The 27,399-nt window shown below is 39.9% G+C and overlaps 6 protein-coding genes and 1 pseudogene across 9 annotated transcripts in view; 1 reads left to right on the top strand and 6 right to left on the bottom strand.

The window, feature by feature from the left end:
- The first annotated feature begins 370 nt into the window (after positions 1-370).
- On the top strand, positions 371-1,254 carry LOC104825171 (annotated as a pseudogene).
- Positions 1,255-2,529: 1,275 nt separating this feature from the next.
- On the bottom strand, positions 2,530-3,953 carry LOC104825170 (early nodulin-like protein 2). The gene is made up of 2 exons (XM_010557459.1): positions 3,564-3,953; positions 2,530-3,473 (listed from the first exon to the last, which is right to left on the bottom strand). The coding sequence occupies exons 1-2, from the start codon at positions 3,802-3,804 to the stop codon at positions 2,671-2,673; spliced, it is 1,044 nt and encodes a 347-aa protein (XP_010555761.1). The 5' UTR covers positions 3,805-3,953; the 3' UTR covers positions 2,530-2,670.
- A 967-nt stretch (positions 3,954-4,920) lies between these two features.
- On the bottom strand, positions 4,921-6,624 carry LOC104825168 (PRA1 family protein H). Its single transcript, XM_010557458.1, is given in 4 exon segments — positions 4,921-5,125; positions 5,263-5,334; positions 5,774-5,910; positions 6,103-6,624. Coding segments are annotated over 4 exon segments (714 nt in total). The 5' UTR covers positions 6,543-6,624; the 3' UTR covers positions 4,921-5,060.
- A 37-nt stretch (positions 6,625-6,661) lies between these two features.
- On the bottom strand, positions 6,662-8,561 carry LOC104825167 (protein yippee-like At5g53940). The gene is made up of 5 exons (XM_010557457.2): positions 8,374-8,561; positions 7,832-7,875; positions 7,260-7,368; positions 7,074-7,129; positions 6,662-6,975 (listed from the first exon to the last, which is right to left on the bottom strand). The coding sequence occupies exons 1-5, from the start codon at positions 8,467-8,469 to the stop codon at positions 6,891-6,893; spliced, it is 390 nt and encodes a 129-aa protein (XP_010555759.1). The 5' UTR covers positions 8,470-8,561; the 3' UTR covers positions 6,662-6,890.
- Positions 8,562-15,539: 6,978 nt separating this feature from the next.
- LOC104825166 (protein CUP-SHAPED COTYLEDON 2-like) lies at positions 15,540-17,460 on the bottom strand. Its single transcript, XM_010557456.1, has 3 exons — positions 17,160-17,460; positions 16,785-17,068; positions 15,540-16,360 (listed from the first exon to the last, which is right to left on the bottom strand). The coding sequence occupies exons 1-3, from the start codon at positions 17,347-17,349 to the stop codon at positions 15,728-15,730; spliced, it is 1,107 nt and encodes a 368-aa protein (XP_010555758.1). The 5' UTR covers positions 17,350-17,460; the 3' UTR covers positions 15,540-15,727.
- A 3,286-nt stretch (positions 17,461-20,746) lies between these two features.
- LOC104825164 (endonuclease MutS2) lies at positions 20,747-27,089 on the bottom strand. 3 transcript variants are annotated; one of them, XM_019203912.1, is made up of 19 exons: positions 25,953-27,089; positions 25,732-25,860; positions 25,421-25,588; positions 25,240-25,323; positions 25,099-25,149; positions 24,899-24,952; positions 24,701-24,783; positions 24,424-24,547; positions 24,281-24,340; positions 23,706-23,948; positions 23,353-23,500; positions 22,999-23,126; positions 22,557-22,604; positions 22,308-22,438; positions 22,127-22,209; positions 21,893-21,996; positions 21,707-21,777; positions 21,296-21,591; positions 20,747-21,207 (listed from the first exon to the last, which is right to left on the bottom strand). In XM_019203912.1, the coding sequence occupies exons 1-19, from the start codon at positions 26,190-26,192 to the stop codon at positions 21,038-21,040; spliced, it is 2,415 nt and encodes an 804-aa protein (XP_019059457.1). In that variant the 5' UTR covers positions 26,193-27,089; the 3' UTR covers positions 20,747-21,037. The 3 variants fall into 3 exon arrangements, with proteins under 3 accessions (XP_019059457.1, XP_019059458.1, XP_010555757.1); XM_019203913.1 differs by having other exon boundaries at positions 23,736-23,948; XM_010557455.1 differs by having other exon boundaries at positions 25,947-26,035.
- A 102-nt stretch (positions 27,090-27,191) lies between these two features.
- Positions 27,192-27,399, bottom strand: part of LOC104825195 — a 2,633-nt gene continuing 2,425 nt past the window's right edge. For both annotated transcript variants that reach the window (XM_019203915.1, XM_019203914.1), the window contains exon 7: positions 27,192-27,360. In XM_019203915.1, coding sequence (XP_019059460.1) covers positions 27,310-27,360 — 51 coding nt within the window. In that variant the 3' untranslated portion in view covers positions 27,192-27,309. The remainder of the gene's footprint in view (positions 27,361-27,399) is intronic.

Here is a 27,399-nt window from a genome sequence, read left to right as displayed (position 1 = left end):
GTAAACATAACCAAAATAAAAATATTCCATCACCAAATATGCCAAAAAAATAGCATATAGTATGAATTTTATAATTATTAATTGGAAATACGTTTACTAAAATCCAACAAGTATTGACGCATATATGAAACAATGATTCGTTTAAAAAAAACTAAGTAAAATTTTGAACAATTACCTAATATTTTTCTATATCAAGATTTAAGTTTGTTTTTATCCTTAAATATATATTATAACCCTAAACGCTAGATTAACAACAACATTATCTATATATTAAAGGAGTGAAATGTACAGAGAATTCGGAACAAGAATCTGAAAGATTTTTAGGTTAGAAACGAAATGGGTCCATTGACACCTCACTAAGTCCTTTTAATGTCTTCGCACGACAACACGGAAGAACAGAACATCAAAAACCCATGTTCACATAAGCAGCTTCCACTACTCTTCTCTCTCATACATTCAATGGAGGTTTCTGCAACTTCCATGGCCGCAAACCCAGAAGATACTTGGAACCCTTGTTCGATAACCGTGTCAACGAGAGGAGACGAGAGTCCAAGGCCACAGATCCAGACCCAGACCAGATCTGAACATGTCTCGAGTCCTTACCCGACTGCATTTGTTCAAGCGGACACTTCCAGTTTCAAACAAGTTGTTCAGATGCTCACTGGCTCGCCGGAAACCACCGCCAAGCATCAAGAATCGCCGCCGGGATACAACAAGGGAGGATTATTCTCGATCCCGCCGATCAAGAAGAACAACAGCTTCAAGCTCTACGAGAGAAGACAAAACAGCAACAGCAACAAGAACATGTTCATGATCAACACGTTGATCAACAGCAACAAGAACGTTGATGTTCTGTCATGGTCACAGCCCTAGATTCTCTCCGAGGAAATCGGAGATTCTCCTTCTCTCTCCAAGCATGCTGGAGTTTCCAAATCTAGGGCTAAACAGCCCTCTCAGCAACGATGACCCCTTCAGCAAGGCATCTCCTTTCTCTCCGTCGTCTGGTTCCTCATCAGGAGAAGCAAAAGCCATTGCTGAAAAAGGGTTTTACCTTCACCCATCACCCATTTCATCAACCCCACGAGACTCCGAGCCTCAGCTTCTTCCACTTTTCCCGGTCACTTCGCCAAAACTATTCTATGATTCATCATCTCCTTCACATAGAGAGGATCAGTGATCGAAGTCTGATTTGTTTCAGTTACAACTTCTATTCCTTGTAATATGTTACATAGTATGTTTAGCCTCTTGTTTCCAGCGGTTTGCTTACTGTCGTCTATGATACCGAATTTGATCTATCACTCTCCTATATGATTTTGATACAGTGCTTAATCACCAATATAATGATCACGTGATTAATTATATATAGAGAATCGGTTCGAATTCTGGTCTAATTAACACATATATAGTAACAAGTTTCTCTCCTCATAATAAAAACCACGAGTAATTAATTATCCGAAGAGATTTTCAACGTTTTCAGACCCGATTCAATCATATTTCAAGATTTATGTTGTCGGATGACTTTGATATTTTCTGAGTCAATAATCATGCAAGCACGTTGGTTGATCACTCTCATGAGAAAGTTAAAGGCGTTTATGATGAGAGTTGAGAAAAAAAAAATGTTAAACAAAAGGCGGAATTTTTTTTTTTATATAATCCGAAATTTCACCATAACTTCTAGTCTTCTACCCAACTATATTTTTTTTTTTTCACGACAGAGAGAAAAATATCAATGTATTTAAAGAAAATGCATGATATAGATCAGGGTATTGGAAATGACAACTAAAGTGTCCTTTTTATGTATGGTTATGTACTTTGTAATTAGATTATATATGGGTATTAAATAATAAAAACAAATTACGAATCCATTATTATTATTATTATGATTATTGACCATATATCTTCCATTATCTAATTTTATCCGAATCAAAATTGATTTAAAAATGAATTAAACTAAAGGAGACTTAAGAAATCGGATTGGAAACAAAATATTTTGAAAATTATTTTCTATAGAACATGATCCAGATAGAATGGAATAAAAATTAATGGAGAATGTTATTAACTTTCTATTGGGTTTAGTGGCAAATGATTTAGTTTCCACAAATCATGAAGCTAAGATCCAATTTTCTCATCCCAGACAATAAAATCTTTGGTTAATTAAGTTAAATCTTCAGAACTGGAATAAACATAAAATCAGTGACAAATTGAAACTTTGTTTTGGCAAATATATATTTCTACATTGATTACAAACAAATCAGATCTCATTCATACATAGCATGTGATTCTAATAAATCATAATTAATATAGCAAATGTAGATTAACAGAACGATTTATTTTCGGTTAAATATCATAAACTTAAATAAAAACAATTATTATACGATAATGAGATTTGGTGCACCAATTCTTATAAAATTAATACAGCAAATGTATATGCTAATTTTTATTTCATTGCCCTGATTGGCTACATTCATATTTAACACAGAACGTTTTACCTTCGGTTAAATATTCATAAAACTTAATTAAAAACAATTATTATCCGAAATTTTTTTAAAAAAAAATACACCAACCAAAAAACATCAACAGAACAGAATTCCCGAAAGCACAGATTTGAAATTAAAATAAAACCAGAATACAATAAACGAAATTGAATAAGCCATGCAAGGGCCCATGGGACTAGACAGACATAAACACGGTCAAAGCCATACTTAACGCTGTAGTAACCGACATAACGGCCAACATACTCCCCGATGACTTTGCCGGAGCCGGCGCCGGAACCATAATGTCGTCGGAGCTGTTCGGAGATTCCGTCGGAGAAGGAGAAGACTTCGGAGGTAGCTCCGGCGGTGGGCCAACCGGGGCCGGTGACGGAGAGGCCTTCGGAGAACTCGGCGGTTTTGTTGACGGGGCAGGAGAAGCCGGGGAAGGAGATGACCGCGGAGTTGACGGAGATTTCGCCGGGGCATGTGACGGTGAAGCGGTGGGTGAGTGAGGAACAGGGGAAGGGGACGACGGCGGATTTGACGGAGACTTCGCCGGAGATTTAGACGGAGAAACGGTGGGTGAGTGAGGAACAGGGGAAGGAGACGACGACGGAGACTTCGCCGGAGATTTAGACGGAGAAACGGTGGGCGGGTGATGAACAGGGGAAGGAGAAGACGACGGAGACTTCGCCGGAGCATGAGACGGAGAAACGGTGGGCGAGTGATGAACAGGGGAAGGAGACGACGACGGAGACTTCGCCGGAGCATCGGCGTGGGGAGGCTTAGACCGGACGGATAAAACGACAACGATCAGTTTCTGTCCTTTCTTACAGTGATCTTCGTTACCACTGATGAAATAAAACGGACCAGAACGAGCAAACATGAACTCAGACTCTCCATCTTCCATTTTCTTGATCGGATTCTTGGAGTTGCAGCTGAAATAATCGGTCTTGCTCACCTGAAGAACCGAATCCGACCCCTTCGCGTACTTAAAATCTGCAAAAGTTATAAAATTCATCAGATACCCATTCGACGAGAACGATGAAAAAACTCAGAAAACAAACGTAGATCGAACAAGAAATTTACAGAGAGTGTCGTTAACACTGAAGCGGGATTTCTCGGCCCACGTGTTGTAATTCTCCGGCGGGTTTATGACCCATCCTCCATTACCACCGACGTAAAACCGTCGAGCTTCTGAAACGGAGAAGAAGGCAAAGGAAACGATGAACACGAAGGAGGAGACTGTTTTCAGACACAGCCCCATGGTTGCAGAAGAAGAAGAAGAAGAAGAAACAGACAGGTGAAAGCGATATGAGACAAGGGTCATATGAATATATACGTGTATGTATATATACACAGAGGGAGGAAGAAGAAATCAGGGTAAAGAGAAGGATCTGGAGAAAATCTGAGAAAAATTACAGAAACGGAAGGAGGAGATACGTGGAGATGTCGAGGAGAGATGCGGAGAAGGAAAGTGGAGCTTGCCTTAAAAATGACGATATTGTTGTATTTTGTAATGGATTTAGCCGTTTACTAATGCATTTATGGAAATACGTGTGAGAATTCAATCACGTATTAAAAACATTCCATTGAAAGTGTTCATACTATGATTCTCTGTATTGAACGAATTTTATTCAAATCTGATATTTAATTTTAATTTTTTTTGTTCCCTCTTTGGAGTAAATTCACGCGTTATTCCTAAATCTACGAGCTTTTAATTAACGGGGCTATAACAAAAATAAAATCACCCCAAGTTTAATAACTATGACCAGAAAGCTGTCTTAGAAATTCATTACCGAACTTGGAAATTCAAGCGGTTATTACCAATATTTACCAGTATAATAACTATTACACTCAATTCAGTCTTGAATGTCATCCATTCATTGTATGCTATATATTTAAAAATTGGCAAAAATCTGGGTAAATTTAAAATCATTATTTGTATTTTTTTTAAATGAAAAGAGGTACAATGTTCTCGGTGGATGACCATTAAAATTTAAAATCACATTAAAACAAATGGAACAGTAACAAAACTAGAGTGAAATTGAGTCGGTAATATAAAAGAAGACTTGAAACATTTTATGAAAAAAATAAACAAACGTGAAATAGAGATTAGTTTGAAAAACATTGATACAGAAAAATATATATACTATATAATAATATTATTATTTTTTTTATATAAGAAAATAAAAATAACGAATATGCACACCCATTTCTATTGGCCATTTATTATCTGTTTCCAACTTCGTATTCAATATCATGACAATAACATTCTACATTGTTTATTTTTTCCTAGAGAAATTTCAGTAACACCAAACTGTAACATTACTGAGTCTAAACCATATACTCATATATATACATATACATATTATGTATATGTATCTATATGCCTGTTTTTTTTTTTTTTTTTTTTTTTTTTTTTTTTTTTTTTTTTTTTACCCCGCCTCCTCAGAAGCTTGCCTTGTCTCAGTAATGGCAAAAAAAAAAAAGGGCCTCCATATACGAACTCATCCTTCAATGTCTTATTGCACTGCAAAATACACAAGGATCATACCCGAAATTCCGCCATTAAAATGAACTCGGTCATCTCCGTCGAGATGGCTTCTTGGAAGGGGTGAGCTTCCTGAAGCCGGCGTGCAATATCATCACTACGCAACACGCGAAAAAACATCAGAGCTCATGAATTGAAAAGGGCAATATATGTATAGATATATATATATATATATATATATATATATATAACACAAAGCGTAAATGAGAGAGAGAGAGAGAGTTCAGTCTGCACCTGCATAACTGATGGCAAGTGCACAGAAGAGAGCCGTTTGGACATTCAAAAGCGTCAGAAGAACTACAGTTGCTGCCAGGAGAGAAGGGAAAATAAAGGAACTTTTAAGTGTGTATATATGTACTTGGTTGTCTAGATGGGACGAGAGTAAATCCCAAAGGTTGGGTTCTGCGAAAATCGGTGTCTTCAGGTCGGTACTATCGGTTTCCAGTAGGCGACTAACGAGCAACATTTCGAACCAATTCTCGGCTAGAAAGTTGCTCGAAACCAAAGGTCTCTCCTTTCACTTGCATCGAGCTTTCAGAGCATTTTCGTGAGCTTAAGATTATATAAACAAGTTGACGAATCCAAAAGGCAGCTAACATAGATTGCACTAAAACCACACCAAACTCTGAGCTGTTTAGAGATTCTTACGAGACATAAGGGAGAATCATACGATATTCTCCAACACCATGTAACCTTATTAGCTACAGTCCAAAAATATAGCAAGAACTTTGATCAGAAGCCTTACCGCACTGTGCAATACGAATCAGAAACTGGCGAATTGCAGGGTAACGATCGAATTCCCATTTGCCATTGCAGAATTTGAACAATTCCCAAAGGGCCAGACTGGCTAACAACCCAACCAGAGCAAGTGGCATTTGATACCTACAAAAGAACAAAACCCCAAGTCAGAGCACCGGAATTTCAACGATCAAGCAATACCCAAATCTTGAATTCGTAGTTAATCGGATCATCCAGCTGTTTAAGCTTTTTGCCCAGTAATTGCCAACCCTAAAGAGAGAAACTTGGAAAGGATCAAGCCACAAAATCGGAGAAATTAAGCGAATTGATTCATACAGAGCGCAAGCGAAGAAGACGATGAAAAGCGTGGCGTAATTCCTGGCGAACCGCTTGACGTTCTCGTGGACCCTCATCCTCGCCTGCTGAGAAGACGACGGGAACGAGTACGAGTCGACGGAGCCAAAGAATCCGGTGGTCCACGGCGGCGTATCTCCGGAGAAATCATCGGCGGCGAGTTTCGCAAATGGGTTGAAAGCGAGGAGGGATAAGAGAGTGATGAACCGCGACAAAAGAGAGGCGAAGAACCCACCGGTAATGGAGGGGGAACCCCCGTCTCAAAAAGCCGAGGCGGCTGCGGCAGCGGAAGACGATGCCGCGGCGGATGCAGCGGCGGAGGTGCGGTGGTCGAGGAGCTCGAGATAGCCGGAGTCTCGGAGCCATGACTCGAAAGCTGCGTCGGGTACGCTTAGCGAGAGAGGGTTCGCAGAGAACGCCATTTGCGTGTCTTCTCCTCGAGTCTCTCTCTCTCTTGGAATTGTCGAAAAAAATAATTTCTTTTTATATATAATGTTATTAATTTAGTGGTATCAGCAAAAAAGAGAAATACCCATTACCAGAGCTCGCCAAAATAGACAGACAATGAAGTAGCTACATGGCTAAAGACATTGATGATCTGAGATTCCGACAACACTGTAAGTTCTTTCCGTACACATCTATGAACTTCCTGCTACGGATTTCTACAACAACAACAACAACGACTTGATTCTGACTGATTATTGCACAAAAGCAAAGAATTTTACTACAACTGCATATTTTCATTTGGAGCTAAGCCTAAGATAAATGATCTAAGCGTCATCTGCGTCGCTCGTGCTACCTCGGGTATCTATGTAAACCTCCGTTGATAAGTCGATTTCATCCACGATCCGTCCTCTGAACGATGGAAACACCGAGATTTTGAAGGGTTTAACGAATGATGATGAAGTGATTATGGTAAGGATTTAGTGAGAGCTTAGGAGATTGATGTTTACCTCTCGAGAACGAATTTGCCTTCTTTGTACTTTTGAGTTTTCTCGCGGGCCGATTCCTGCAGAGAGAAGCAGTGATGGGGAGATGAATGAGCAAATGCTCTCGTGGCTGTATCTATATACAAATGCATATAGTAAGCATCCTTATAAACACGTAAATGCAAGCATATATATAAAGAGAGGGATTACATATTTCCAGCCAACGATCTGTCCGCAACAGCAGCAAAAGATATCAGCCACAGTGTGCAGACCCGAAAGCATCATCCGATCTTCTTGAGGACCCATACTTATGTTTACCCTGAATTCACCAACACTTTAAGTATCTTCTCTGCTATACCAAAACCCCAATTGCAAAAGGGTTTATCAAAAGAAAGATAAAGACTGGTTTGTTTATAAGGGTTCCATACAACAATCCGCGACTCTAATCGTCACAGCAATTCTATGATACTAACTACTACAATCCAGGAATTCAATTTCATCTATAGATTACTGGCAATTCACATTCTTACTCTATCGCATATAACTTATCCAGCACATAGAATGGTAGCAGGCAGCAGCTGCCATTTTTTCCTGGCTGTACAAAAGATCCGGTTGGAAATAGAATAAGGCAGCCGCTTTCCATGGACACTTTGACAAATCAGACAAACAAGGAAAAGAAGTACATCTAAGCTTGAAGACAACAGATGGAGACACATAAATCTCGTCAGGGTGCAGAAATTTGCCCATCAAGAGACTGAAAAAGGATCCATAGAGGAACTTACGCACGATTGAAGAGGTAGGCCTTTCCTCTCTGGCAATGGAACGACTGTCAAAATCCAATCAGAAAATCACCGATATCCATTGTTAGAATCACGAAACAACTGATACATCACCTAAACATGAACAGCAATCATGCTAGCTAACATACGCAAGGGTCATACTTAAAATGGAATACGAGAAGCAAGCAGAAACAGAACAAAGATGCCTCTCCCAAAATTCGAGAAACATAAAAAAAGAGAAGTATGAACAGAAAACCAAAAGGGTACTCGAAAAACCCAAACTTTGTGTTAAATATCAATCACCAGAACCGAACCGTGTAAAACCAACAAAAACACATTTGCTTTAAATCTTCTGCAACATATATCTATTCTACAAAAATCTTCCCGCTGTCTCGACGCCAGCAGTATATTTCGTCAATCTTCATAAAATTGGTGGATAATTGAGAACGAAGATAAAATCACAAAACCAGACAACCTTCGTGTTCTTAGCATACAAACTATCAGACGTCAGACGAATACGGATTGTGCCGAACATGAAAAATTACCCGGGAAACAAGGTCATCGGGAACAGCGAGATGGGTTTTGCAGAACCTGCATCTGTAAGATCTTCCCTCCAGCTCCACCGTAAATATCCTTCCCATTAGTCCTCTCTCTCTCTCTCTCTCTCTCTCTCTCTCTCTCTCTCTGTGTTTTTTTCTTCCTTCAAAGCAGCTTTCGTTCACTCCAGTGTCGTTCTTCTCTTGAAGACCCAAAGGGCCGATTTAAGTCGTGCTGCACTCCGACAACGTACGCATAAAATGGGCCCTAATGGGCTCAATTTCATAATAAGGGTTCGAGAATAAAACAAAATGAAAGTCAATAATTGCTTCCGGTTTTGACTTTTCGTTCTAACCGTTAGAAAAACCGACAAACTATTTAATCCGATTCAGTGACAACAAAAAATAAATAAATAAATTTCACGCGGAAGGGATGAAGATGTAGATATATATATATATATATATATATATAGTACTATCATTATAAAGATTTCCATAAAAATATTTGGCACCAAAGGTACAAAATTTGAACATTCAAAGAACCCAAAAAAAATATGTGATAGAAAATGAACGAACCGAGTTATCACATCGTCCATTAAACTCGGTACTTAAACTCGGCAATGTCACCGACCACGAAAAAAGCCAGTTTTCCCGAGGATGAAAAGGGTGAATCCAATCACATTTATGTACAAGTCGTAACAACCCAACCCTAGCTAATTTAGGAAGAGAACATATCAAATCTAAACAAATATACAACTGAATATATCAATATATATCTGTAGATATATATTGCCATTACCCCCCTCAAGTTGGTAAGTGCAAGTGTTGCACACCCAACTTGTCAAGAAACCAAGTAAACTCCTTCTTGCCCAATGCTTTGGTGAAGATATCGGCGAGTTGCTCATGCGTCGAGACATGGTTGGTGACGATGTGTCCATGAGCGAGATGATGACGGATGTAGTGGCAATCGACCTCGATGTGCTTAGTGCGTTCATGGTACACGTCGTTGTGGGCAATATGCAAAGCGGCCTGGCTGTCGCAAAACAACATCATTGGCGATGAATGATCTACACCGAAACACGATAGTAAACTCTTGATCCATAATAATTCACATGTAGTAACGCGCATTGCCCGGTACTCGGACTCGGCCGACGATAACGATGGAATGGACTGCTTTTTGGTTTTCCATGAGACCGGTGATGTACCGAGCTGAATGAACCAACCACTAATCGACCGACGAGTAACGGGACAACCAGCATAGTCGGCATCGCACCATCCGTGTAAGCGTAAATCCGAATCCGCGCGAAAAACGAGCCCTTGGCCAGGATCCGACTTTAAGTATCGAATGACATGGATCGCTGCCGCCCAATGATCCTGCCGGGGGTTCTGCATGAACTGCGAAAGTACATGCACAGAATAACAAAGTTCGGGTCTAGTCACGGTGAGATATATGAGCCGACCCACAAGTCTCCTGTAACTACTCGGGTCAGCTAGGAGGGGACTATCGGACAATGAAAGACGATGATTCTGATCCATAGGGAAACCCACCGGTTTGCACCCGAGCATGCCAGCCTCCGAGATGATGTCGAGCGCATATTTCCTTTGACTCACATGTATCCCAGTGGAATTTCTAGCCACCTCCAAACCGAGGAAAAATTTCAAGGGTCCCAAGTCCTTCATGTGAAAGCACGAGCATAAGTACCCTTTGAACGCGTGGAGAGCGATTGACGAATTCCCGGAGATAATCAAATCGTCCACGTAAACAAGAACACATAGCTGGGTTATTCCCTCGCGAAAAGTAAAAAGAGAATGATCGGATTGAGATTGAACAAAACCGTACTCCAACAAGGACGAGCGCAACTTCTCGAACCAACACCGGGGAGCTTGGCGAAGACCGTAGAGTGACTTCCGAAGCCGACATACACCATTGGAACCATGAGAATCAAAACCCGGAGGAAGTCGCATGTACACTTCTTCGCGTAAGTCACCATGAAGAAAAGCGTTGTGTACGTCCACTTGATGAATTTCCCAATTTCGAGCAGAGGCAACCGCGAGAAAAGTGCGAACAGTTACCATCTTAACCACTGGTGCAAACGTCTCTCCATAATCTAGCTCATCAACTTGACGATTGCCAAGAACCACCAAACGCGCTTTATACCGTTCGACCGAACCGTCCGATCGATATTTAATCCGAAATATCCACTGACAACCAATGGCCTTCTTGCCCGGAGGAAGTGGTTCGATAGTCCATGTCTTGTTCTTTACCAAGGCATCAATCTCCTGTTGCATGGCTGTCTTCCATCGGGGATCTCGATTTGCCTCCTTGTACGAACGCGGTTCAACACCCTCCGAAACAGCGGCTAAGAATGCACGATGAGACGAAGAGAAATTAGAACAGCTAACAAATCGTGTGATAGGATACGGTGTACCTGAGGGGTGATGGAGATCGGGTGAACTAGGAGACGGGCTCAATACACAGACGGTGTTTGTGACATGTTCCTTAAGACGTGTGGAAGGGAACTTAGCACGTTTTCCTCTGCCTAATTCCTCTGTGGCAACAGGAACATGTTCGGTGATATCGGGGACAACTGAACAACCCCCCCTGTCGCTCGGACTATCGCCGAGTAATCCAGCTGTCGGTGTGTCATACTCCTCGGCCGCGGAATCCGACACGTTGACAGACAATGGCACCGGCGATGGCAAGGTAAGTGGAATATCTTCTTCCTCAAGTAACACGGGCCAAGAAACCGAAACAGGATTTTCCGAAGATGATTGTTGGGGAATATCGGGGTCAGCGAAGGGGAACTTGTCTTCGCAGAAAGCTACATCACGGGAAACAAAAAAACGTTTCCTCTCCAAGTCATATAGGCGCCATCCTTTCTTACCGAACGGGTAACCGGCAAAGACGCATCGAATACTTCGAGAAGAGAATTTGTCGCCTTTATGATCCTTGTTATGAGCATAACATAAACAACCCAAAGTTCGAAGATGGGAGTAATCTGGTTTGCGGCCATGGATAACTTCGAATGGAGTTTTTCCGGATAGAACTGCTGATGGAGTCCGATTGATAAGGAACCCGGCGGTCAACACACAATCTCCCCAAAACTCGATCGGAAAACAACCCTGAAAGAGCAGTGCGCGAGCCACGTTCAGAATATGGCGATGTTTCCGTTCAGCACGTCCATTTTGTTGTGGGGTATCCACGCAAGAGGTCTCATGTACTATTCCATGACGACGAAAGTAGTCACGAAGACAAACGAACTCGGTTCCGTTGTCAGAACGGATTGTACGAACTTTCTTATTAAACTGTCGATCAACCATCGCCACAAACTCAACAAGATGGTGCGAGACCTGACTCTTATCGGACAAAAGGTAGAGCCAAACTCCGCGCGAGTAGTCGTCCACGATTGTAAGAAAATATTTGGCACCGCAAAACGCCGGCGTGCGATAAGGGCCCCATAAATCGCAATGGACTAGCTGAAAAATCTCGTTTGTTTTATTTGAACTTAATGGGAACGAAGAACGAGTTTGTTTGGCTCGAAAACAAATATCGCAAGAATCAACCGAAAAATCACTACTCAACCGGGAAACATCTCCGACAACTTGCTCCACTATCTTGAACGAGGGATGTCCTAAACGCTGATGCCACACGCCTAAAGGAACCTTGGCACAAGAACCAACAGCCGCCACAGTATCAACTCCTCGGAAATAGTAGAGCCCGTCGCGGAGTTCACCCGCTCCAATCAGCATCCTCGTACGTTGGTCCTGAATAACACACAATCGGTTAGTGAACTGTATTATACAATCACGATCGTCCAAAAGCTGAGAGACGGAGATGAGATTAACATGTAATCCCTCGACGAAATACACATTCGACAGACAAAGATGTGGTGTTAAACACACGGTGCCGGACTGAGAAGCGAACGATTGTCGTCCATCAGGAAGAACGATGCCCGACGGTGTTATTGGAGACATGTTCGTCAATAATTCAGTTCGTCCTGTCATATGGTGCGAAGCACCGGTGTCGAGTATCCAAGGGACAACAGAACACATACCAGATGCAGTCTCCGTCGCTCCGATTTTCCCGGCATTGAGGAGCGAAACTAATGTTTTCCACTGATCGTTGCTGAGACCACTTACAGGAGGTTTGTCGGAGTCGAGAAGCACTGGAGAAGATGCAGAAGACGCAGCCGTGACTGCGTTCGAACGAGCCACACCACGACCGCGGAGACTGGAAGAACCACCCCGACCACGACTTGTTCGGTTCCGAGGACGATCTCCCCACCACTCTGGAAAACCAAGGATCTGAAAACAGGCCTCCGCCGAATGTCCTGTGCGACCACAGTTAGAACAAACCAATGTTTTGTCCTTGACAGCAGGTGGCGCACGAGGTTTGTCGACCGAAACGGCAGAGAACGCCGAAACATCAGCAACGTCAGCAATCCTAGACAAAGAACCCTTCGATTCTTCATCCTGAGTAACGATCAGGTAGGCTTCCTCGACTGTGGGAAGAGGAACACGGGATAACAACGTCGATCGAACCACGCCATACTTGTTGTCGTCCAAACCAAGCAAGAATTCATACAGTTGATCCTCCTGTTTTTGTTTTTCCAACTCAGTGATAAGGTTGCATGTGCAAAGACCGCACTTGCAACTCTTCAATACACGAATACTCGCGAGATCGTCCCACAACTTCGTGAGCTTACCGAAATAAGCTTCAATAGACATTCCCTTTTGTCGACAATTCGCTAAATCGGCTCGAAGACGAAGGAGACGAGTGGCATTAGTCACACCGAAACGGCGTTTGAGATAATCCCACAAGTCTTTCGCGAATTCACGATGTACAACGTCGGAACGCAATCCAGGCTCAAGCGTATTCTTGATCCATGAAACGATCAAGGAGTTATTCGTTTCCCAATCATCGTAATCGGGAGAATCCGGATCCGGTTGAGAGATCTTACCATCCACAAAGCCGAACTTCTTCCGAGATTTCAAAGCGTGTCGGATGTTAATGGACCATTCTTCGTAATTGGTTCCGCGTAATAACGGTTGCGAGAGAACCAATCCGGGGTTATCGCTGGGGCTCAAATCGTAAGGAGAAATCGTTCTCCTTGGAACCTCAGAAGTCGCGGTTGTCGGAGTCGAGGACGTCGTCGGAGCAGCAGCCGACGGTGGAGTCGAGATAGTAGACATGGAAGTCGGCGGAAGAACACGAAATCAGAATTTATTGTGCTCTGATACCATGATATAAAAGAGATGTCTGGGAAAAGGTTTTCTGTGTGTATTGCATATGCTCGAAACATGTATTTATGTACAAGTCGTAACAACCCAACCCTAGCTAATTTAGGAAGAGAACATATCAAATCTAAACAAATATACAACTGAATATATCAATATATATCTGTAGATATATATTGCCATTATATATATTATGTCCTAAATATGAGACATAATATAGCGATAAGAGGATTATAAATAAGTTTAAGAATTCGGATCCAACCTTGAGTTCATCCTAAATCTAGAAGAAGAACGTTCGTTTATTCACTAGTTTTCTCGTAAAGTACATGTAACTGTTAAAAGGAAATGAAAACGAAAAGGATGAAGGCCTAATTCTATGTCGAAACTCAATAGCTAGCTAATATATGGTGTTAGCCCATCAATACATCAAAACGACGAAAATACCTTGGGAGTTTAAGGTTCATGCATGACCAAACTTGTTTCCTTCATCGCAAACCTTCCGGTGCGCTCCGAAGGTCTCTGTTCCACGTTTCTTCTTCAACTCTCGCATATGTTGGCAGACATATTTCCTCTCAATGGGATTCTAAAATTATCATTAGTTTTTGACACATTTGTTGTTCTCTTCACTTCACGTCGTATAACGAAAACGTCTAAAACCCCATAGCTTTTGGAATCTTGGGATTTCATCAATGCTCCTCTCTCTCTCTCTCATTTTCAATGATCTTCGTCCAAAACTCGGCTTCGATCCCGTACCTTGCGGCGCGTGCGTTGCCATTTTCATGCACACACATCTCTCTCTCCACTCATTGCATTGCATCTCTTGACCCCATATGCATGCCCATATCACGTGCCTTACCACACCAACCAACGAGAACTCGCCACTCCGCGAAAGGGCTTAAAGATAGAGTACACTACACCACCACACGGCTATCATCGGCTCCATCAGCTGAAGCAGCCGGGAGGTCGGGAGTTTTGATATATATGGTTTCCCACGTGTTTGTCATTTGGTGAGAAAAAAGACATGCATGTACTTGTTGTTTTTCAAGTTTCACGTTCTCTCATCAACTATTCGATGTGCTATATTTGGGGAACATTTAAACAAGGAAGATTGAAGAATACAAATTCAAGAAATTAGTTTTGGTTCGACAACGTAAATCCGTATGTTTTAGTGCGTGTATATATGTATACATATCCGACCCCTGTGTAGTAATATAATTGGTGAATGATAAGATATTACATTGGTAGGCTGTGAATTCAATAGAACAATTAATGCATATTCCGACCATATACCTATATTAAATTTGGAAAAACATTTCTCTATAAAACAATTGAGCATATAAATTTCCACCTTCACAAATTTTGATTCTGTCTCTAATAGCACGACTGCTAATCCATGAAAAAGCCGATTATACATATACACGGATTGAACGTTTGATAGGTAATAAAATATAAAGAAGAGTGCAAAGTATACTGTTACCGCATGTTTAAATCTAGATATGAGGAGGGTTATTTATCAGGATTTCCCCAATTATATAATTGGTTCAATCATATGATAAACTTTAAAATAGAATAAAAAATAAACAGGAAGAGCATTAATTATGTCTATTTGTACAAATAGACACTTGATTGCCCCATCTTGTACTGCAAGTGAGGTGGACTATTTGTACAATTTCTGATATCAATTTTGTCACCACTCATGATTTTCACGCCCTTTCCCCTTCCCCTAAGTGTTGTATCATTAATGTCCATTCGAATTGGTCATACAATCTTGGTCGAGGATAACATCGAATACGGATACAAAATCTGCCCATATGTATAATTGCGTATCCTTTGCTTGTACGTACATGCGTATATAATTGTATGCACTATCAAGACTTGTATAAAAACACTCGAAGAAGATGGTAAGATTTAATTACGTACGTAAACTATAGGCATCAGTGATCATTTTCACAACATAATTAATATATTATACGCTTAAACGGTTCAATAAGCATTTTCCAGCACACCTTCAATCAATGCTAGAAAATAATTTTTTAAAAGGTAAACTAAAACAAACCCTAGAGATAGTTTTGGGTCACGAGAAAACCCTAGTTAGGTATAAGTTCGCCGGGTCTCGTGGTCGTGGTCAGCAGTTCCATATGCAGTCAAGTCCTGCATGAACAAGACCAGCTTTAGTATCGTTATCCTCCGACATCTGCGGCGGCGGCCAGTAGTTGATGGCGGCGGCGTCGTGGGACGATGACAGAAATGCGGTGGCCGGAGAAACGGACGAACCAAAGTACGGCAACTGATTGAAATTCTCGTTGAAAGACCCAAAGTCAGGTAAAGCCGAGACGCCGCCGCCGACGTTTCTTGAAAAGAAACGGGCAAAGGGCTCAAAGCTCGCCGCAGCCGTCGGCGGCGGTGGAGGGAAAAATGGGTCAACGGTCAGGCCCAAGGAATCAGCTGCAGCATTAGTAGTAGTAGTAGTAGTAGTAGTGGAGAAACAGGACACGTGCTCGGCCACCGCTTTAGCGGCCGTGACGGCGGTGGTTGTGGTGCTGCGGCCACCGTAGGAGCTGTTGAAGGAAGCGGCGGCGGCGGCTGCGGTTGGATCAAGAAGAGGAGGGAGAGAGGCGGAGGAAGGGGATCTGGGTTCATGGTAAATCCCACCCACGGCGAAGGGCATTTTGGTCTTTTTGTTAACATCACCGCCTGCACTAGCTCCTGCGCAGCCGGAGCCAGTCTTCTGGAAAACCCTAGATATCACCCACTCATCCTACGCATCGTATGAAACCATCATAAAAGGTCAAATCTTGATTTTGCTCCATGTTTCAGACAAAAACATTTAATGCTACGAGAAGAAAACCATGGTGCAAAGGCGTGTGTCCTTTAATATTTTTAATCAGAAGATCTTGATTGAAGATTGGGTTTTGCATTGGATTTGTCTTATGCATTGGGTTTTCCAAAAGAAGGCCGGTTTTTAAATTTTCTTTAGAGGATGGTAATATGATTGAAATCCCAATAAAGGACTGCACATCTTTTATGATAGCTCATCATGCTCCTAAGGTACTAAACCCTAAGAAATAAACATATACCCTTTTCAGCCATTTCTTTAAATGCCAAGTAAAACTCGTTACAATGTTCATAAAGATTAGAACTTTGATTACAAGAAGCTGGAAAAAAGGGATGATGTCACGTACCTTTGAGCTTCTGGAGATGAAATGGTAGGAGAATTTGCCCTCGAGGCGGTATTCGTGTATGACCCAGTTACTCTTCTCACCCTTTGGAGCCCTTCCTTTGTAGAAGACAAGAGTCTTCTTCATTCCAACAAGGGCACAAGTCTTTGAACTGTATATCTCCCTGTCCTTTCCGGTGGCTTTCCAGTATCCAGCCTCCGTGGCTCTGTTCGTCCTCAGTCCCGTCGGATACTTCCGGTCTCGGAGGCTGAAAAAGTACCATTCTTTCTCTCCTATCTTCGCTTTCTCTGTCACAAACCGACAGAAAGGCTTAAACCAGAAATCTTCTTGGAATGTATGGACAAAAAAAAATGTTTAAGTGTGGTGAGTTATGTGTACCGGGAAGTTCCCAAGGCTCGCACTTGTTGAGATCAACTTCTGCAATGGCTCTGCTGGTGAAGCAATTGTCAAGAACCTTGCGGAGAAGGTAATGAGTGATGAGTTCTTCGTCGGTGGGATGAAATCTGAAGCCCGGCGGGAGATTTTGGCCGTCGGATCCATTGTTGAAGCGGTAGCGAGTAATGTCCATGAAAGAACAGCTTCTTTGATGATGATGATGAAGGAGAAGAGAAAGAAAAGTGAAACTTGGTTTCGCCACAAACCCTACTGCAAGAAAAATACTTTAAAAGAGGAAAATATATTGTGGTGGTGTTCTGCATGAGAAGGAATGGACCGACCGACGTGGTTTATAATGGTGATGGCGATTTTCTTGTCATTGGAATTTGATAAAATCAAAAAACAGCGAAAATAATGGGTGTTTGTTTTTCAATAAAAACATATATTTTTTTTTTAAAAAAAAGCTGTAGTAAGAATAATTATAAAAAAGACAGGTACGTCTATACGTAGGAAAACTGTGTTTTCTCTGGCTTGGCCTGTAGTAAAGCGACCCAAAGCCAAAGGGGATTACATCATTCATATCTCGAGTTATCTGTTTTCTTGAGACATAAAAAATCTAAATGATATTCTTTTAAAATATTTTGCAAATAATTTCATATATAAGTTTGTAACTTGTGATCCAAATTAATAATAATAAATGAGTTTATTTTGTTTAAAATTTTGATCTATTATTTATATACATGTGAAAGCGAAAAATGGGAGAGAGAGAGAGGTCTGAGTATGCGTGCGTGCATGAGAAAAATTTGCAGGGCTGGGCATTCTCTGTCAGTGGTGAAAATGAAAAGGAGATTTACTTTTTACAATTATTTTCAATTTCCTTTTTTTCTTCTTAGTGGCATATAAATTAAATATCATATCCAAGTTGGCGAGTCCACTAAGAGATTGGCGGTTCGATTCCTGGTTGAAGAAGGGTTTTCACATGGGCTGCCTCATTTTTCTGGAAGATGTAGTTGGGCCAAAGGCCTGATAAACTTCCGGATTATAAAAAAATAAAATAAAAAATTAAATATCATATAGAATAATCAAAAATATATATTTTTTAAATAATTGATAGATAAATAGAATAGGAAAACCAAAATGGATAAATAAATAAAATATTTAAGATAAAAGGTGATGCAAATCACCAGCAGTGTCAGCACTGTAATATGATTAAAATTATCAAAATTCGACAGAGACTTCGTTGCTACACGCCACCACCTTCTCCATCTTTCACCTAAAAAATAAAAAATAAACATTTTTATCCTCTCTTTTTTTTTTCTCACTTTTGATTTTGACTTTCTTTTCATATATATTATCAATTCACAACTGTCTGGAATTATGGGCAGAGGAGGTGAATACTTTCAATATAATTATATTTATTTTATATATTAATTCTATCTGAATTTAGTTAGATTAAAATTTTAATTTTTCCAATATAAATATTTAAATTGGATTAATTCAGAAAAAATGATTTAAATAAAGTTATATTCGATGGGTTTTTATATAAAATTTAGAATAAAGTTATACACTATTTATTTCGATACAGTCTTAATATTAATCTATTTTGTTTTTTTCTTTCTAAACTTAAAATAGGCTTGTTTTTTGTGTTAAAATAGTAAAGGCTATTGCTTTGATATGCTATTTTTGACCTGCCACGACTTACTATTACTTATCATTACTCTTTACAAACTGTAACACAAAATATGCTAAACCTACTTATCTGCTAAAATTTAAATTTAAAAAGATCCAAGAGTTATTGTCCGTGCATGATTTAAAATGCATTAATGGTTTACAAAACCGAGATTTTGAATCTACGATGAAAAAAAAATATCTCAAAAATTTATCATATATAAAAATTTGATGATATTAATTTATCTATAATCATTTTATTCGAATAAATAATAAAGATCAAATGGAGTTGTGACAAATATCATATTTTTTTAATTAAACTGAGATAGTTTGTAAATTATTAAGTACATATATATATATGCATATATATGGAATAAAATAATATGAATTTCAAGAATGATTCATTTCAGATTTTGGCAGTAATATAATGAAATAATTGGACAAAATGGTATTTGTAATGTTAGGGATACAATACAGTATTAGAAAAACAGTAGAGAAATCCGTATGCTATGGAATAGTGGTAACAATGCATTTGTTTGACACTTCTTCCATGCTTCATTTATTTACTTTTTTTACTTTCCACTGTTATTAATTATTATCCCACAACACGACAAAGTTACATTTTCAAGTACATGGGTGTGGGGTGGGCAACTAAAGTCGGTCCAACAGCTTTTTATTACAACCTATATATTATTATTATTATTATTATTATTATTATTATTATCACATCATCATCATCATCATCATCATCATCATCATCATCATCATCATCATCATCATCATCATCATCATCATCATCATCATCATCATCATCATCATCATCATCATCATCTCGGCTCGGCTACATTTGTAGCTAGGGATGTAAAACGGATTGACCCGGTCTATTCCCGTTCGACTCGTTTTGATCTGATAAAATTTTAATTCAACCCAACTCGGTCTATTTTTTAACGAGCCAAAAATAGAACAATCCAACCCAGATCACCTTAGCCCACGAGTCAAACGAATCGATCCGCAGCCAAATATATAAATTTTAAAAATAAAAATTATATATTTTTATAAAACATTTTAAATATTTAAAAAATATTTAAGATATAATTAAAATTTTAAAATTTTAAACAAAATAAACTAAATATCTAATAAAAATATAATTTGTATATAAAAATATTTAAAAATATTAATTTTTTTAAAAAAAATATTTTTTTTTACCCTACGAGCCAGCATATAAACTTATCGAGTTGACTCATCAGGAATTAGCCCGTGGACTCATCGAACTAGCTCCCCACGAATTCGGCTCGTGACGGACTAGCTCTTTGGCTCATTTTTTTTTCTGGACTCAAATATTTTGAGTCCGATTCGAAAAAATATGGACTGAGTCGCGAGTGAGGCTCGTTTTATATCCTATTTATAGATTTGTAGCTAAATGTCGTAGTAGTTGATCCAAAGAATTAAATTAAACTAACAATATTACTTATAATTATATTCTTAAAATCTATTAATGTTTTTTTTAAAAATAAACTAATTAAATTCTAATAAAAAATAAAATATTTTAAAAATATGAATTGAAATAAACATAGTTATAAAATCAATAAATATAATGTTTTTATAAGACAACACACATAATTTTATTAATAATTTATTCTATTAAAAATATATGATACTTTAGTTTTAAAATTTTGTTTAAAAATAACTATAGTTTTTGAAAAAAAAATATGTAACATATTTTCAAGTAAATTGAATTTTTCGAAATGACATAATCAGTACTCGATTACCTTAATATTAAAGGAATGTTTATTAAAAAAAATCTATCAGTCATTTAAAATATCTTTTAATATAAAAATTACCAAAACATTAAATGTTTTAGAAGTAATAATTTCTATTGTTTAACCAGGCCAAATTATTATCTTCACCTTAAATTGGCCGTGTTGAAAAAAAAAACAATTATAATGATTATTACAAGCAAAGTTGAAGTCCCATGTCTGGCGCGTAGACATTAATGTGGACAACCGAGGATACACAAACAGGGGAAGACAACCCTTGTTGTCTCTGTTTTTTTCTTAAGCTTAAACGTCGACGTCGATACATACATAATATATATATATATACACACACACACACACTTGTAAGAGGGAGTAACTTCTCCATGTCCCATTGTTGACATGTGATGTATCAGTCAGGTCATAACCCATCTGAGCTTCGCCCGTTACTATTACCAGTCAGGCCATAACTTCAGCCAGTTTCAGCTTCATCTTCATGCTTCCGACTTGAACTAAGATTTCTTTCTTCCTTTCCTCGACCTTCAAAACAGTTGCAGATTTTCCGAGAGAGGAGACAAAAACCGAGCCGCCGACTTCAGGAAGCTTCTTACTTCCCTCTGCCTGAGCCTCTGAGAGCAAAAAAAAAAAACAGTTTTGATGTCAAAGGCCAAACAAGAGCATGAGAATCTAAAAGGTTGATCTTGTCTGGTCTAGTACCTGAAGTCCTTAGTTTGACAACTTGGGCAGATGATGATTGTGTTGCTGTCTTTGCAAGAGTGACCCTTTTATCTGATACAGAATCTTTATCCTTTTCCATGGCTACTTTCAGATGGGTTTGTGCATTTTCGCTCAACCGAGAAGCACGGAACTCTTGCAGTTTTCTGCGAAGCGTAGAATGAGCTATCGCTCCAGCCTGAGATAGTTGTTGTCTGATCGTTAATCTCTCTCTCATGACATGGTCCTTGATGTTCCTTTCGGCGATCAATAGGTTCTCATGAAGCTCCCGAGAGAGTCTAGGATCGAAAAAAAAAACATAAACGTAAAAGCTCATTAGCAAGTACAATAATAAGTGAATCTATCATTACAAGCTCCTTGCCTTTGCGTTAGAAGATTTTTTGTTTACCGCACCTTAGATAACGATGTGAAGAGTTCAAAAGCTTGTGGAACTCTTGCTTGAACCGTTCCATGTCTACGATGACCTGCGCAATAAGAAGTCGATGTAGAAAATGTAACATGCCATCCTGGTCTCGGGCGTGGATGGGAATAGCTACAAATGCCAAATAGATTTAACTCGTGACAACTTCTGCAAATCACCTCGTTGATCTCTGCACTTGCAGAACCGTAGAGTTCACGGGCACCGTCTATGATGGCATGGGGAAGTCCCAATCTCTCAGCTATATTTATCGCATTCGAACGACCTGACAATAATTTTCAAATTCAGGAATTGAATCCCACCCATGTTTCAGAAAGTGTCTAAAGAAGAAGGGTATAAGCCAATTCATAATAAAGATTAAAAAAAAGAAGCTGAAGATGAACATGTAGTTGAACCTGGAACTCCCCATAATATTTTATAAGTGGGCTTTAAGTTAACGTCGTCGAATTCCATGCAAGCATTCTCAAAGGCAGGATTGCTGCAGAACAAGCAAAAGGACTGTGCTTACAAAGTTATGACACTGTAAAAAAAGTTGCTGCATCATCCAAAATAGTGAGGGATTTGCATGTTATAAACCTGTATTTAAGCGTCTTAAGTTCTCCATGATGTGTAGTTGCCATTGTCAGGAGAGCGCCATTTCCAGCAAAAGATTCGAGAAGTGCCATTCCTAGTGCTGCTCCTTCAAGCGGATTTGTTCCTGCCCCTACCTGCGAGTAGCAGAAGAATTTAAAAGTTGATAACTTTTTGCCTTAGATTCCCTGAATTGTATCGTGAAGTTTGAAGAATTTCTACAAGGAACCAGAGAAAGGCTTATGTCTAGCTTACTTCATCAAGCAGCACAAGTGACCTGCTCGTTGAATGTGAGAGAATCTCCTGCAAAGTTCATACATCAAAGTAAAAAGGTTTGTAAGGATCAGAGAACTGTACGAAGATGTACTGTACACATCTTCCTGCCGTTGATGAGTTTTCATAATGAATGATCCTTCTATATTTGCTTTCGTAGGCCAAAACCCATTCTGCAAATATCATGTGACGAGATTATACAATGATACAACGACCCTCGATAGATTTGCCTTTGAAGGCCAAAACCCACTCTGCCTTTTCTCAACTCTCGCTGGTCTTGATTCCTTAGAAACCATTAAAACAAGCGACTAACGAAAATAAGGCAAAGCTTTCCTTGTAATGAAATCATAGTTACCTATCCATCCACTTGATTACAAAGACAAAGCTAAGATGTTTGTTAAGGCAGCCAAAGGAACATACTTACACTGATTTGCTTAAGGTGGCCTGAAAATGTAGATAGCGACTGCAAGAGGGATTGCTCATCGCCAATGTCAGCGTAAACATTATCAAACCAAGGAACTCGTGCAGATTCAGCCGATAGGACATGAAGACCTACAGAAGCGATAAATAGCATTAGTCGAGTTTAAAGGTAAAGTCACAATTCTAATAATATTGATTGAAATGTTTCCTGGAGGGAAATGCTTTTCTGATTGTTCATAACAATCATTTGGCAGATGCAAAGAACAAAAGCAATATATGCAATATATCTCAGATACTTGCATTCTTGTTTTGATAAATTTACAGATCAAGTTGAAAGAGAAGAGAGTTTAGAGCTAACCTGATTTTGCCATCATAGAAGCTAATCCTACTGATTTTAAGCCAATAGTTTTCCCGCCCGTGTTTGGACCTGTAATAACCAACACTCTCGTGCCCCGAGAAATAAGGAAATCAACTGGAACTGGGGGAGATTCTTTGACCATATCTGCCTGAAAATCAATCACACATTGTCTTCAGCTTATACATATCTGAATCTTGTCTAGAATACAAAGACAGAGACTGTTCATCAGTGAACTGAAACAAGATTTGACAAAATCATTAACTTTGCCAAGCTATTGAGAAACTTTGTTTTTTTTTTTGTCATTTCGCTTTCACATACAATGGTTTCTCCGGGTGGTCACAAATAACTTTTACCATTTTATCATCTTTATCACTCTTCCGCACCTTCCTTCTTGTTTTCTTGTATTGATGAAGCAGTAGAGGGTGATAACATCTAGGTAGATACAGCAACCATTCTTTTCTTGGGCGTGGTTCCTCTGCGAAGTTGTTCTCTGTTGAGTAGTCTGTCTCTGACAAAGATCCAGCTTCATCTTCTGGCAAGTATATATCAGGATGTGTACCGCCATATGAAAGGCTATAAATGGCTCGAGCATTTATCTATTCAAGAGCAAAACCAATAAACAAATTCTACATCTTAGCAACAAAATATGATTCAGCCCTTATAAAGATGCTGAGAGGAAGCTCCTGTTGTTGGAACTGGTTGCAATGAACTTTCTTAGAAACAACAGAAAGACAATGTCGGCTGGAAATGAGAACTGATTGTGAGAAATGTAACATCAGGCAAGAATACAACGGAAGCCTATGAACAGCCATGAGTATGGCTCCTATTCGAGTATATATGCTTAACTTATCATCTCTTATAGAAATTGCAAAAAAGATTTGTTTTTGGTTATTGCAACAAGATTCTACTGTCAAACCCAGAATCTTACCACGTCCAGCTGAATTGAGCAGCTTAAGACTGCCTCGATTTCATCAAGATCCATTTGCATCTGAGTTGCTTGCATCAAAATATAAAAACCGGTCAAGCAGAAATTCATGCAAGAAATTCATCCCACCATAAAATACCCGTTACCTTTTCAGTTAGCCTTGAGAGGACATCTGCCTCAGCCATTGCCACTGATGCTCTTGCCCTTTGCAATTCATCGTTCAAAGGGACTGCAGCTATTGGCTCCATAACACTCCCTGCACCTGAACCACTGTGGCAAATATTACCTTCAAGAGACCGAATTTAGTAAATCAATCAATAGATAAGCATTAAATTCTTTGTAACTCGGTATATGGCACTATTGAACCGTAGTTGAGAGAAATAATTGATAGCTTATAGCTGAGAATCTAAAGTTCAGATTTACCTGGAAAGCAGGAGACCATTGAGAGATGTTAGCTCGTTTGACCCTGTTCGTATACAGCATCTCCCCCCAACATCAGTCACCTCCTGGATGATTTATGGAACGATGAAAAGGGTAAATTTCACTACGGTTAAAATGGATGCATACACAGGATTAGCTCTTTTTCCGACTTCACTTGATTCAATGAAAGGGTAGGTTTACCAAGTATACTTCATCCTTTTGGCTCCTTATGATAGCATCCATCAGTTGATGCAACTGAAGGGAGAGACAATGACAGGTTTTTAATTCAGAACTACTTCAGGAAACATAAAGGAAAACATTGATCGATACATGTTTAAGGTAGAAAGATATCCTTTGGTTTCAAAGCTGCTGTTTTTAGGGAGATAATGTATCAAACCAACCTTTCTTTCAAGAGTCCTCACTCGATCACGTGATTGTTTCAGGGCAGAACTCTAAAACAAGGAAAAGGGAATTCAAAGAAACATAAGGATCACACCATTGAAGGCTGTAACGAACTAATACATACAAGAAAAGGGACAGACCGCAGAATCTCTAATAGAACCGTCCTCATCTATAACTTGCTGGACCATCTTGATCAATGATCTGTTTATCACTGGTTGCAATATCTACGAGCAATGCAGGAAGCAAAAGTGTGAGGCCACAAGGGCAAAGATCATAGTCCTTGAAAAATACAACACTGAACTTAGGCAAAATGGCAAATACCATTTTAGAGAGAGGCATAAACCGTTTGTACCAGTCTCCATCTTGCTTGATGGCTGCTTTCAGAGTCAGCTGTAACGTTTCAAAGAATTCAAGAAGAGAAGCTACGGCGAGTGCTTGGTCCGCTTGTAAAGATAATCCTCTTCTAGGATGACGAATGCCTGACTCAACCTTCACATAGAACAGAGAGAACATTCCCAAATTGCAGAAAATCATTGTGTCTATCTAAATTGTGACAACCATTGACAACCAGTAGAAAGAAACAAAGTGCAGAGATAACATCCATGAAAATGGAAGGTGGTAAAAGGGCAAACCAGAGAGAGGTTAATGCTAGTGAGGTCAAGACAAAAGGAACCATGTTCACGCATTTGAATAGCAGCATTGGTTTCATCCAAAAGCTTCAAACTTTCATCGAAATTCTGGTCAAGAGACCAAAGCTGAGTCTGCAATCAACAATAATACCCTGTCAGCCTGAGCAAAAACTAGGGCTAAAACCCAAAAAGAAAAGGAAAAAGGAAGAAGAGAGAACCTAAACCTTGGTAGCTTCACGACCCAGAGAAGTGCGGGCAAAGGAAGCGACGATGTCACACAACTTGTCCCATTCCAACACTCTCAGAGTATCGGACCGAACATTGGACTTTGCCCGGCAACCAAAAGAAGACGAAAACGACGACGACGAAGAAGAAGAGAAGAATCTGAGAGGAAAGCTGCTTCTGATAGAGTTTCTTACAACAAAGGCACAGTTGCCGGAAACCATGGGCGAAGTTAGCTGCATATTGTTTTTTTCTGTGCTGTGATTTTGAAGTTTCAGACAAGGCGTGGCTAATCCATTATCTCATATGAGGAGTTGGCCGAAGTTCGAAACTATTTTAGCATCTGCACAAATCTCACATCTTATCCCCGTTGATCCTCGCACTTGGATTTATAGCTTTTGGAATCTTGCCCTCGAATTATGCCGGATTTGAATCGACAGTTTCACATCTGAACACGGATTGGATTGGATTAAGATAAGCTGCAACTCTGTTTCAAATGTTTTTTAGGCCGATTTTGCTCCACGTAGCGTCAAATAGGAGCGGTCGCGGGCCGGTTATTCGAATTTTTCGGTGTACTTGATCTTGATCTCATTCTCTCAGTTCTTCGGTCGGACTATGTAATTTAGGTCTTGTGGGAATGGATTGGGCTTTGGGTTCCGGATATCTGCGGATACCAAGACTAGGGGGACATGCGAGCCGAGGGCGAGGACTCGGATATCTGCGGATACCAAGACTAGGGGGATACGCGAGCCGAGGGGAAGCCAAACGAGAGGGAGTCGGAGTGAGGCGAGGAGAGAGGCGTACCTGTCCGAGAAACGAACGACAAGGCGAGGGCGAGCGACGAGGCGCAATTTCTAAATCGCACGCCCTCTCGCGAGCCACAATGTTCTTTAAAACAAAACCCTAAAAGCATTTGTTTTCAACCATCTCGGCCTTAACCGCATGTCGCCACTGCAGCACCGCTCCAAAACAGTCGATGGCTCACCCTTTCTCCCCTCAGCTCGAATTATCCACAGATACAGAATCCAAACTCGAACTCGAAGGTTGGGTTCTCCCCGATGTCAAACCCATTCTCGACCTAACCTCTGGTCGAATACTCGAAATTCAGTTACCCACGCCCAACCTAGTTGTGTCAAACATGGGTTTTGTCTGCACACAACACAAGAAGCTGGCCAAGTTTATCATATGACGAAGTTCTGTTCCTGAGACTGATCCAAATTTCTTGTTCCAAAGAGTTCATAAATCGTAATGGATATTTCAGATCGTCGAAGTTCCCAACACAATGTGTATCTATATGGTGAATACAACAACATGATGAACATACAAGTGGGGACCAATGTTGAAATCAAACAACGACGATCACAGGGTGACGAGAGGCGCCTCGGCTTTGGCATCTTCGGCTGCAACCGCCTCTTCTTTCGGTGGCTCGGGATCAGCCGCAGGGGCTGC

The sequence above is a fragment of the Tarenaya hassleriana genome, unplaced genomic scaffold (genome assembly GCF_000463585.1).
Source record: "Tarenaya hassleriana unplaced genomic scaffold, ASM46358v1 Cleome42, whole genome shotgun sequence".
NCBI classification, from domain to species: domain Eukaryota; kingdom Viridiplantae; phylum Streptophyta; class Magnoliopsida; order Brassicales; family Cleomaceae; genus Tarenaya; species Tarenaya hassleriana.
Note: the sequence above shows the minus strand (reverse complement) of the source record. Positions and strands in the feature narration are given on the sequence as shown.

Bases quoted from the DNA above. Each gene is read 5' to 3' on its own strand.
- LOC104825170 (XM_010557459.1), bottom strand. From the start codon at position 3,804: ATGACCCTTGTCTCATATCGCTTTCACCTGTCTGTTTCTTCTTCTTCT. The intron at 3,474-3,563 runs GTAAATTTCTTG...TAACTTTTGCAG, and splicing joins CAGTGTTAACGACACTCTCT to ATTTTAAGTACGCGAAGGGG.
- LOC104825167 (XM_010557457.2), bottom strand. From the start codon at position 8,469: ATGGGAAGGATATTTACGGTGGAGCTGGAGGGAAGATCTTACAGATGC. The intron at 7,369-7,831 runs GTAAGTTCCTCT...TGGTGAATTCAG, and splicing joins GCCTACCTCTTCAATCGTGC to GGTAAACATAAGTATGGGTC. The intron at 7,130-7,259 runs GTAATCCCTCTC...TTCTCTCTGCAG, and splicing joins AGATCGTTGGCTGGAAATAT to GAATCGGCCCGCGAGAAAAC.
- LOC104825166 (XM_010557456.1), bottom strand. From the start codon at position 17,349: ATGGACATTACTCGCTACCGCTTCAACAATGGATCCGACGGCCAAAAT. The intron at 17,069-17,159 runs GTACACATAACT...GGTTTGTGACAG, and splicing joins CGAGCCTTGGGAACTTCCCG to AGAAAGCGAAGATAGGAGAG. The intron at 16,361-16,784 runs GTACGTGACATC...TACGATGCGTAG, and splicing joins TCATCTCCAGAAGCTCAAAG to GATGAGTGGGTGATATCTAG.
- LOC104825164 (XM_019203912.1), bottom strand. From the start codon at position 26,192: ATGCAGCTAACTTCGCCCATGGTTTCCGGCAACTGTGCCTTTGTTGTA. The intron at 23,949-24,280 runs GTAAGATTCTGG...GCTCTTGAATAG, and splicing joins GCTCAATTCAGCTGGACGTG to ATAAATGCTCGAGCCATTTA. The intron at 23,127-23,352 runs GTTAGCTCTAAA...TCGCTTCTGTAG, and splicing joins TTCTATGATGGCAAAATCAG to GTCTTCATGTCCTATCGGCT.